Below are 12331 nucleotides of genomic sequence, written 5' to 3' on the forward strand. Positions count from 1 at the left end.
TAATTTATACAATATTCTTAATTTTTAAATATATATATTAATTTGTCATTCTCTTTTCTTGTATAATATCTCAACTAAAATGATACTTTCTGATAGAGTATAATTTTAACTTATCAATTGTACATTAAAATGCCTCAATGTAAAGCACTATTGAACATACACTGATTCCACAAGATTATCAAATAATGTTTTAAAAACTTTGATTCACAAGCTTTTTAAAAATTTCTTCTAAGACCCTCTCCTTAGTTCTTTACAGTATCCCTATTTTTTAATACTGGTCTCTATCCTACATTACACTGAGTTTTCCCCTGTACAATGGAGAGAGCAACTAAGGAGACAAGATGCCACAAACATTCAGATTACTGGCCTCCTTATCCTCAAATCCTCCTTTCTTATTTAAATGACCACCATTTCCTGACACCATGGTTCAGGCAAAGGGAAATTCTAGGCACTTAGCTGATACCACCTTACTGCCCTTTCCATTCTTGTTCTTTCTCCTCTCTGTCCCACATCGCTTGAGTTTAATGCCTTGGTCAAATCGTATTCTGAGTAAACTCTTTCTCCGTTTTCCCCCATCTCTACCATATTTCATTAAATCTAAGTGCCATTGACTATAAGATACACCATTACATTCTTGTACCTCTAAGACATGAAGCTAACAATTAAACCGTAGCATGCTATCATTTTATGACACCTCCCAATTTCAGAGATGTTAAGTTAGGAAAAACGTGTGTCTTAGAAATTGATGAACAACAGTAGTCATCACTAAAACTCAGAGAAGTAGGTGTCTTGGGTAAACAGAAAATACCTACTTTCTTCATACTCTAAAAAAGCAGGCCTGGGCTTCCCTGGTGGCGCAGTGGTTGAGAGTCTGCCTGCCGATGCCGGGGACACAGGTTCGTGCCCCAATCCCGGAAGATCCTACATGCCGCGGAGCGGCTGGGCCCGCGAGCCATGGCCGCGGAGCCTGTGCGTCTGGAGCCTGTGCTCCGCAACGGGAGAGGCCACAGCAGTGAGAGGCCCGCGTACAGAAAAAAAAAAAAAAAAAAAAAAAGAGAACTTAAATTCTAGCACAATGAGGGTGCTCAGTAAATATCTGTGTCATGATTGATCTAATCCCTTAACTTAGAATTAAGATAGAGAAAAGTGTCCAAAGGAGAAATAGAAAAGTAAACTGTTTCTAGAAGTACAATTTAAGAAGGGATTTTATTGGGGGAGGAAAGGGACTTATAATCTGGAGTGGAAGACTGGCTTAAAGGGATCAAAAATATTAAATAGAAAAGAGGGGAAAAGGAAATGTTTGGGATCTAGGGCTGACTGCTTCACGGCAGGTGCTGCATACTTTTTCCACCTGCAGTCCTGTGGGAAATCGGCTTACAGATGAATCATCTAAATAGTTAAATCTGAATCTGGACACTTTTGTAACAGTATAAACTGGAATCTTTCTCTCACTTGAAATAATGAAGTCTTAAAATGTCATTAGTATTACAGTAGGTAGTAGTGAATTTATAAACAAGATTTTTTTTCCCCCAGGCAAACACTTATAAGCTCTAGTAATTCAATTACACAATTGACTCTTTTTTTATTTAAAATTTCTCCACCGATTTTTTAAATTAAAAAGTAATATGCATAGCTAGTGGGAAGCAGCCGCATAGCACAGGGAGATCAGCTCGGTGGTTTGTGACCGCCTGGAGGGGTGGGATGGAGACGCAAAAGGGAGGGGATATGGGAACATATGTATATGTATAACTGATTTAATTTGTTATAAAGCAAAAAATAAAAAAATAAAAAAATAAAAAAAAGTAATATGCATTCATCGTAACAAATAAAATAAGGCAAAGATGAAAATAGAGGTCACCATTCAAGCTTCATAATGTAACCAATGCTAACACCAGAGGTGTATCCTTCCTCACTTTCCCCCTCGTTAATATAAATATGTAACAGAAAAGGGAGATTTTATGTATATACATATATAATATATATAACATACATTATATACAAAGACAGAACATGGGTCTTTAAAATAAATCCTATACACATTACTCAATAATTTGTTTTTTTCCAGGACATCTTGGATATCTCTCTCTAGATCAGTGAATATTTTTCTAGCATTATTTTTCACAGCTGCATAATATTTTAACTTACAGATCTGTCATCATTAATTCACTTATTTATCTTATTGATGAATAGATTCTTTCTAGTTTATAGCTACCACAAACAAAAATTATTGTGTGCATATCCTTAAATTTCCTTAGATATAGGTGCTTTTATTTCTACAGGCATGATTCTTAGGTCAGAGTTTATGTTTTTATTAATTTTTATAAATTTCTTTCTAAAAATATTGTAGCAACTTACTCACACCAGCAATGCATGAGAAGACCTTTCTGTAATTCTCATCCACAATGGATATTCTTCTTAATATTTGCCAATTAAAGGATAAAAAATAGCATCTCTTGTTTTCATTTGCATTCCCTTCACCCTTTGAATTTCCTTTTCTGTGAATTGCCCATTCTTACCATTTATCTTCATCACTTTCTTATCAATTGGTAGGATTCCTTCACATTAGGGATATTAACCCTTTGACTGAGCTAGGTATTGCAAAGTATTTTGCTCAAAGAGAAAGTAAGGCAGGTAGGGCTCTTTTTTTTTTTTCTTCTTCTTCTTTTCAATCAGAGCACTTCTCAAAGCAAAGTGGATGGGGTATAGAATTTGCTTTACTTTTCAGAAACAACTCTTTCTGAACAAAGGGATTAAACGCTTTTGATAAAATTAAAGTGTAAGTTTAACTGAGCAATTTTCCCATTTAGAAACTTTAACAAATTCAAGTTTAATGGTCAACTGAACATATTTTATATTGAACTTAAAAGCCACAATACTGTCTTGGGGTTTTCTAGTGAATCTTTGGGACTTTGGCACTGATCACTAGACTTGACAAAGGAAATGCACAGGCTGTGCATCTGGACCCCTGCACTGAGCCTTCTCTTTCCAGAAGGGCCTTAGTCAGATGTTCAGCTAAGTAATGTCCTAAGCTGACAACTGAGTGCTTATAGAGCAAGAGTCTCAGCCATAATGAACTATGACTGTCTTTCAGCAAGGGGTGGGCAGGGCAGCACCGACCAGTCACTCCCTGAATAGCTCTTGTTGCTGACGCCGTTCAGTTGATAGTGATTTATAAGAAAAAGCATTTGGTCAATGAAGCAAATGCATAGAGTCAAACCTTACCACACAGCTTTGAAAATGCTACCACAGTAGAAAGTGGACCAGAGCAAGGACCTGTCTCATTTATCTTTGTATCCTCCACACCCAGCACATTCAGACACAAATAGAAGCCAGTGAATGAATGTATGTTTAGAGCACCTATAATATGTAAGTTGTGTTTTGGAATATCCAAAGACATAATCATGGCCATATACAGTGGGGGGAGAAAACACATAAATAAGTGACAAGCTCATAACAGGTAAAGTAAAAGTTGAGATGGTGTTAAATGAGATATATGAGTAGGCAGAAATAATAAATATTCATTGCCATTTTAAAATTCCTGCCAATCCCTAAGTGCTCAAGATGTGCAGGTACACCCAGCTCTGCAGTCTGGGTCTTATCTTTAAAAACAAGGAAACTTATAGAAATTTAACAATTTACCCAAAGTCACACAGCTAGAAAGTGTCTGACTCCAAATCTCAGGTTATTTTTGTCAGTTTGTGATGTCCCCATCTCATAATTCCACCTACTGTAGTAAACTAACCGTGCTACAGAAATTTAGGGAAGGGAAAAATCACATGTGCTCAAAACTATGATGGTATGAGGTTATAAAGGTACTGATATTTAAACTCAAGTACAATTCAGAATGAACAATTAACAAAAGTCTTCGTATCAGAGTGGAGTCGGAATTGCTTTTTAATTAGTCTCACTAATTAGAAATCACAGAACATTGAGAAGAAATTAATTTAAGATATATTGGTATAAACTTAGTAGAAAAAAAAGTTTCTTGAAATTTATTTCTTGCTTCTGACATGAAACTAAGACTCTTAGACTCAATCTCTAAAGAAGCAATAGTACCAAGTCTAAAGCCCTATATGATTACAAAAAATGAAAACATCTTCTGTGTTTACAGCCCATCAAAGAGCACTAAATCTTTTTATATTCCCATTTGGTTAGAGCCACCATCTGAATTCTTGAGAGCCTGGTAATAGTAACAGTTTCCAAGAATTCAAAATGTTCACGTCTTCTAAAAAAGTTCATGCAACAGATTGTTGAATGCAAGACAACTGGGTTTGAGACATAAGTGAACTGGTAAAACTAGCCCAGGATGGAGCTATGTCATCATTTATGTATGTCATCCAGAACCAGGGAGGTCACTGGAATATTTGTTCCAAGCCCCATACTCTGCCCTCACCATTCACTCTCGCCACAGCTCTCTACCCTGGGCTCTGGTTATATCTATAGAGCCCCGTTAAATTTTCTTTTAGTTTTCTGTAACTTTCTCCCTTATAATTGAACTTGGTGTACATTTTAACCTGATTCCATTAGTATGAAAAATTTTTTAAAAACCAGCCTTTATCTCACATTTATCCTAGTGAGGTCTCTGGTTATAATTTAAAAGTCTGACTTGTGTTTTGAGGAAAAAGGAAAGAAAAAGCTATCTATCAATCTATCTACCTATCCATCTATCTACCTAGCTACCTATCTGTATCTAACTATATCTGACTGAAGTGCTCCCATAACCACTTGTATAGGAGATTTGGGAACTAAAATGTGAGTGTCATACTAGATAAATTCATCCTATTGAGATTTTACCTGTATGTTAAAATTAACATACAGTTAACACAGTAACTGTATGTTATAATTAACAGAAAAATAATTCTTACATGGTAAATCATGTCCACTATGTTAGGAAAAAGTCTAAAGAGAGACAAAGATTTACATAAACCTCTATTTTTATCCTTTATATCTTTCAAGGAGAATGCTTTTTAAATAATGCTTTCCAGATGTATATGTATGACTGATTCACTTTGTTATAAAGCAGAAACTAATAAAAAAAATAAATAATGCTTTCATATTTTAATAAACTACCAGCAGAAGAATCTGACTTCTGATTGTTATCAGGAAAGTGAGACTCCAATTGCAGGCAAAACCTTGTAATAAGAGGGTCATAAGAAGTAATTCAGTCTTTATGGTTTAATTTCAGAGTTTCAATTACTGCCATGTCCTTCTAGAGACATTACCTGGGTACATTTAATGGTTCCTTGATTTTCAGAGGGATTTTAATATTTTATCAGTGATGAGAGTAAATGCTCTCATTTATTTACACAGTGAAGGTGAGCACTGAAGGACGGATTCTTGATTGTAAAGCCACCTCTTAGTTATCTGGAGATTTACTGTCCCCCTTAACCATCACTATTAATTAATTCTTCCACCAGAGACCAGGGAAGATGAAAATCAAAGATTAGGTCTCTAAATAGCTTGACAAGTCTATGATTTGTTATTTGTGAACGGCCCTAATAAAAGGTATTCAATGAAAAATAATAAATCATTTATTCAACCTCTACTTAACTGAGCACTTTCTATATTCCAGGCATTAGTCACAGCCATGAACAAAGCAAAATCCTTGCTTTCATGTGCTAGTGGAGAAGATATATATATATATATATATATAATATATATATCGCATGATGATGAGCATTTTGGAGAAAAATAAAGAAGGGTAAAGGAAGAGGGAGTGTCAGGTTGGACAAAGTTTTTTTAATGTTGTCAAAAACAAGAAAAGCTTCTGTGATAAGGTGGTGCTTGAATATAAATCTGAATGAAATTAGGGCAGGAGCCATTGTATATTCTAAAGAAGAATGTTCCAGATAGAGGTAACAGTTGGCTAAAAAGAAGTTGTCCACCTATCAGCTGGGGGCTTATTTGTCTGAGATCCAACACCTGTTGTTAGCCAGTAGCACAAGTGTTTAAAAATCATGATTAGACTAAGAACAGGAAGAGTAACCAACTACATCTTCTTCAATGTTGAGATACTCATCTGCATCAGGTATGCTTTCTAGGTGAAAAATGAAGATGGGAATTTAACTATCATACTACAACAAATGTAAGTATTGGAAAAGTAACTACCTTTCCATTCCTTGATTTCATCATCCAAATCCGAGTTTCTCAACCTTGGCACTATTAGCATTTGGGCTGGATAATTCTTAGTTGTGGAGCTGCCCTGTGCACTGTAGGATGTTTAGCAGCATCCTGGCCTCTACCCACCACAGGTCAGTGGCACCTCCTATTTGTGACAACCAAAAATGTCTGCAGACATTGCAGAGTGACCCAGAGTCTAAATAAAAATGGAAGTGGCCTCACATAACTTGTCTTTTCCAACTATTAGACCAAACACTTTTTCAGGAGAGCTAAAGAAGCGTATACATGCGGTATATGTCCAGCACGCCTTAGGCAATTTCCAGTGATAAATATCACAAGCTAAATTAGCCGCATGTAACTTTTCCTGATCATTAGAGTAAATTATTTCAAGTCACCCCACATTGTAAGGGAGTCCTGAATATTTTCAACAACAAACAACATGCATTGTTCCTGCCAATCTAATATTTAGCCTAGTCTAAAAGGGAGTCTGAAATTAACCTCTTACCAAGAGCAAGTCACAAGCAGAAAACATATACAGAAACAAATTGCCAGTCCCCCTCCCACCTCTTCTCAATCCCATATTTCTCAGTCATTTCAGATGAGGATTCTCCTCTCAAACTCTCAACCACTCCACAGTGAATTTTCAAATTGCCGATACATGATTCCAATCATTTTAATCTCTGTAATACCATCTACCTCTGTTGAAAATCCTTCGTTCTCTGTTATTTAACACTCCTAGGGTGCATCAACTTGATGCCAGCGATTCCTTCCTGCACACCTCGTTAGTTCTGATTTTGCCTCACACGAGTAACTCAGCATCTCTTTAAGTCCCCCCAACACCCCCAGAAGAATCCACTCACAGAGATCCATTGGTGACCATGGGGACTTTACTGAAGATTTTGCCTAAAGCAGAGATGACACACAAGAAGTGTCTCCCTTGGACACTCTGCTTCCCCAGATTCCTTTTGGGGCTCTCTTCTTTCTCCCCTCCCCGCTTCTCCCTCTGACTGTTCTCTCCTTTACTAGACAATGCAAGTCCTCCCTGGCCCAGCTCCTCCTTAGCCTCATAATGGCCCTTGCAGAGCAAAGATTCGGCAAACTACCGCCCTTAGCCAGTCTTCCCATAGCTAAGAATGGATTTTACACTTTCTAATAATTTTTTTTTTTTTTTTTTTTTTTTTTTTTTGCGGTATGCGGGCCTCTCACTGTTGTGGTCTCCCCCGTTGCGGAGCACAGGCTCCGGACGCACAGGCTCCGGACGCGCAGGCTCAGCGGCCATGGCTCACGGGCCCAGCCGCTCCGCGGCATATGGGATCCTCCCAGACCGGGGCACGAACCCGTATCCCCTGCATAGGCAGGCGGACTCTCAACCACTTGCGCCACCAGGGAGGCCCTCTAATCATTTTTTTAAAGAAAAGAAAATTATACTTCATGACATGTGAATATTATATGAAATTTAAATTTCAGTGTACATAAAGTTTGATTAGACCACAGCCATGCTCATTGTTTCTTTATAAACAAGCCAGGCTAATTTGTGTCATCTGTGGCTGCTTTCCTGCTGCACTGGCAGTGGAGGGGTTTCAAAAGAGACTACATGGCCTGAAAAGCCTGAACTATTTACTATCTAACCCTTACAGAAAAAGCGTGCTAACCTCTACCATAGAGTAACACCGTGCCAAGTGACTTGTCAAAGTAATTTTTCCGCACACACTCACTGTGCCCTGGGCCCCGAGAGGAAGCCTGCGTGGATGACACAGGCCTTTCTGCCTGCGCGTGCTCCTGCCACTGTGTGGACTTGCATTTCGGGCTGTGCAGATGGGTGTCGTCAGCAGGTGGGCTGAACGCCAGCTTGGGGCAGGGACCCAGCATGCGCTCCCTCACCCCCCCATCACCCCATAAGTGCTTGCTGGGCACATAGACCCTCATCATCTGAAAAAACTGCAGACTTTTCAATAAATTTTGGTTTTAGGTTTAAATTTACTTATTAAAATAGAACAAACCACTTTTCCCCCTAGATTTAATGCCCTTTCAACGAGCCTATATGAGGAAATGGAGAAGCATCAAAAATGGACAGAAAATGAGTCCATCAGATGTGAACAAGACCACCTTGGCCATGTAAATCAGTGTCTGAAGCTCCTGCAGGAGAAACTGGTAAGGGGTTGTGTTGCTCATGAAGTTAACAGCCGCACGGCCACTGTCTAGATGTGAGCCACGAGTCAGTCTTGAAAGCCACACTTAAAAATTCATAGTGGGGCCTCCCTGGTGGCGCAGTGGTTGAGAGTCCGCCTGCCGATGCAGGGGATACGGGTTCGTGCCCCGGTCTGGGAGAATCCCATATGCCGCGGAGCGGCTGGGCCCGTGAGCCATGGCCGCTGGGCCTGCGCGTCCGGAGCCTGTGCTCCGCAACGGGGGAGGCCACAACAGTGAGAGGCCCGCATACCGCAAAAAAAAAAAAAAAAAAAAAAAAAAAAAAATTCATAGTGACCCTCCCTGCGCCAGTCACTGATTTCTTAGCACTGGAATAGGAATCCAGAGGCCTGCCTTCTGGTCCTGTTTGCTACTCTCCAGCTCTGTGAACCCACACTTCTCAGAACGGGCTCTACCTGTACCAGAATAACCCAAAGAGAGTTTTTAAAAGTACAGATTCCTGGTCCCAACCCAGAGCTGAAGCATCAGACCCTCCAGGGCCTTCCCTGGGAATCTGTGCTCCCAGACAAGCTCCCTGGGTGACGCTTAGATACAATAAAGCCTGAAAACAGCCTTAAACAAGTCGTTTTACCTCTCCGGAGATCCTTTGGTAGATCAAAGGTTTATCAAAACTCCTTTTCCAGGTCCGACTTTGTAGAGACACCCCCAAGCTTTGGGGTGAGGTGACCGGGACATACAGGAGACCTATCGCAGGCTCCCTTCTCCCACGCCAGCCAGCACGCTGCTGAGCCCTGATGGCAGGGCAGCACAGGGCCATGAGTGTCACCAGTGGCTGCCAGTCTTGCAGATGATTCAGATAAGATGTTTCTGGAACTTCAGTAGAGGGGCTTTACGCAGCCAGTAAACGACGCTCCAGTTACCCCACCTGAGTTTGTTAAAACTGATAGAAGCAGGAGTCCAAGAGAGGGAGGTAAACGTTACAGCTTTCTCACTGACAGGCTGTTGAAGTATGTGTGGTCAGATCTGCAGCCAAGTGGGCCTGCTGGTCCTGCTCCGGATTTGGGCAGACTCTTCCACCAGTTCTAGGCAGCCCTAGGTGACCACAGGGTCATCTGCAGGAAGAAGCCGCCCATCACAAGGAAGAGAGAGACTGGAATCCACCGTTCTTCAGGCAGGTGGGACCAAGGAGGATCAAAGGGGCCAAGTCAGCCTCAGGCCCTGCTGGTAAATTGCCTGCACAGGGGCCAGGAGGAGCAAAGAAGCTAATTAGCTTCAGGCTGCCTCTACAGCCCCCAACCTGCTGCCCATTAGAATCACCTGGGGAGCTTTTAAATGCCATCAATTCCCCGGCTCCATCACAGGCCAATTAAATCAAAATTGTGGAGGTGGGGGGGTGCTGGTAGGGGAGTTATGGGCCAGGTGATTCTAATAGACAGCAGGGTTAAGAGAAGCACTTCTACCTGAAGCCTGTCCACGAAGAGACAGGCAGCTTGAGGGAATAAGGACGTCTAACACACAAGCATGTCCAAGGGGCTCTGGTCAAGCCGTATCTAAAACGCCTTCCTTGGCTACACTTCTTTAAACGCTAAAATTCCAAATCCTCAGGCATTTCATAAAGACCACAGCCCTTTCTTTTCTCCCATAGCATGTAGAATTCCAGAAACTACAAATGAACAAGGCCAAACAAAGGCCAAACTTCCGCTTGTGAATAGCTTTAGATACAAGGGAACTTGGTTTGAATTCTCATGTTTAGCACAGAAATCCAAACTTGTTAAAAAGCATTCTCTAAGCTGAAAGTCAAATCCACAAAGGTGTTCTCAAGCTTTATCACATGATATCTTTTGTAGGATATGTCTGAAAAAAAAATGGAAGAAAAATTACTGAAGCTTTCAAGCAAATTAGAGAATTTCATTAACAGGCAGAAACAGGAAGCAGATCTAAACAAAGTAAAGCATATAGAAAATAAACTGTCCAAAAAGATGAACCAACTGGAAAAGCACATCTGGGCTGAATTAGAGAAAATGCAGACTGAATATCAATCAGGTGAGCAGATACCTTTGATTAAGTAAAGAACATCAGTCCTTTCTTATCCAGTCCCTCAGGGTTTTCTACTTTGAGCTAATGGCCAGGGAGCAATCTTGTCATTAGCAAAGTGACATCCTTTGTATTTAATCCATCTTTCCTAAATATCCCATAGAATGTCAGCATACCACCAGAAGGTGGGTAAATATGTAGATTCCCTTTCTCATTCACACTTGGCAGTGTCACAGGCTTGCCATTACTGTGAGATTTCTTTTTTTTTTAACCAAGATCATAGAATCATAAAACTGTTAGACTTGGAAAGTCTTTGGAGATCATCAAGACCTGATTTGTGGGTATATCATGAATTAGGAGCCTAAATCAAATGTCCCTCATTGAACTGCAGGTAATGAGCCTGGATAGTTGTCAAACTGGAGACCTGACCTTTAGAAGTAAGAAAGAGAGATGAATGAACAAAGCCCAGTATAATGACTGCTTTTCTTCTTAAAGAGGCTAATGGCAGCAGTGTCAAGCTGAGCTAACATCAAAGAGGATTAATTTGAAAGGCTCATCTAATTTGTCAAAGGGAAGGACGGGGTTGGAGAGGGTGGGGGGACAGGTGCTGTGGAGCAACCATCTGTCCTGAGCCACAATTCTGAGAGAATTACCAGGAATCAGAAGGTTCCTTTATGGGAGACAGCCCCAACTCATTCTCTGTCCTCTAGATCTCAGAAAAATTCATGGAAATGGTCCTGTATGGAGATGACTTGGAGGTGTCTTAGAAAGATATGGTCTCAATCAGCCAGATGTTCCAAGCATATAAGGAACATTTCCTGCCTAGAAATCAGACCCTCACCACCCTTCCCCACCAACTTCCACCACCAAATCAAAAGAATGAATTATCTGGCCAGGAATCCTGCCCCAAACTTAACTGACCATTCTTTCAGGGCCCTGCTTGCTACTTAGCTATCAGAAGTTGAATTTACTCATTCCAGTACAACCCCAGGATGAACTGAAGATCAATTTGCAATCTACATGTTTCTGCGTTTTACTAAGTGTGAGTTTAGCAAATGAGGATTCCCAACTAATGCTTTGCTCTTTTATGCCTTTAATAAAAATGTGTTGAGAAATGACTCTGTGAAAGCCTCCAGTGAATAAGATATGGGCTGTACCCTACGAAGCTTGAGATCTGGTAGGCTGTGGTCATGAATGGCTAGACTTGCATAAGAGAGATACAAAGTGCTGGGGCCAGGGCCAGGGGAGCAGCCAGCGAGGGACCATTCCTTAGGTCCTTCAAACAGGTTGCTTTCAGAGAAGGTTTAAAATCTCATCTAGGCAGCCCTAGGTGACCACAATTTGGTAACAATTTGGTTACAATTTGGTAACAAGAATAAAAAAAGAGATCATCCAAATTTCTTGTCAAAGTGTATAGAAAGAAGATATTTTAAATTGCTCTCTTGAAATATAGAATTATTTCATTATGCACTATATTGGGATGGAGGGGAAGGACAGGAATTGACTTTTCACAATGAAATCAGATATAAGTTGAAACACTGTTGCGAATGCATCTTCATGACATACAAGAAATAAATTATTGTACATTTTAGACTGGTCTTAATGGAATTTAATATGCTTTGAATTAAACAATGATCAATTATGGCAGGACTGCTTATTAGCAACTTTTGTTAAAACGTTTAAAAGTTCCAATGCGGGACTTCCCTGGTGGTCCAGTGGTTAAGACTCTGTGCTTCCAATGCAGGGGGCACGGGTTTGATCCCTGGTCGGGGAGCTAAGATCCCACGTGCTGCGTGGCTCGGCCAAGTAAAAAAAATAAAAATTTAAAAAAATTTAAAAAATAGTTCCAATGCATTGTTTAGTTTCAGTATACTTATTTTCATATCTTCTTCTAGGATTTAAATCGATTCATGACTCTCTCAACTCCCTCCAACGAATACAGGAAACAAAGATGGATTTAGAGAAATATAAAGTACAGAAAAACCTAAAGAAATTGCAGCATAAGATAGTAGAACTCCAGGAAGTATAA

General features: G+C 40.2%; 1 protein-coding gene across 1 annotated transcript in view; it reads left to right on the forward strand.

Moving 5' to 3' along the window:
• FAM81B (family with sequence similarity 81 member B) overlaps nt 1-12331 on the forward strand; it is a 51131-nt gene extending 38800 nt beyond the window's left edge. Inside the window, exons 8-10 of the mRNA XM_060091814.1 lie at nt 8136-8271; nt 10116-10311; nt 12198-12331. Of these exons, the coding sequence (XP_059947797.1) occupies nt 8136-8271; nt 10116-10311; nt 12198-12331 (466 nt within the window). The remainder of the gene's footprint in view (nt 1-8135; nt 8272-10115; nt 10312-12197) is intronic.

Source organism: Mesoplodon densirostris, chromosome 3, assembly GCF_025265405.1.
Source record: "Mesoplodon densirostris isolate mMesDen1 chromosome 3, mMesDen1 primary haplotype, whole genome shotgun sequence".
In the NCBI taxonomy this organism is placed as follows: Eukaryota; Metazoa; Chordata; class Mammalia; order Artiodactyla; family Ziphiidae; genus Mesoplodon; species Mesoplodon densirostris.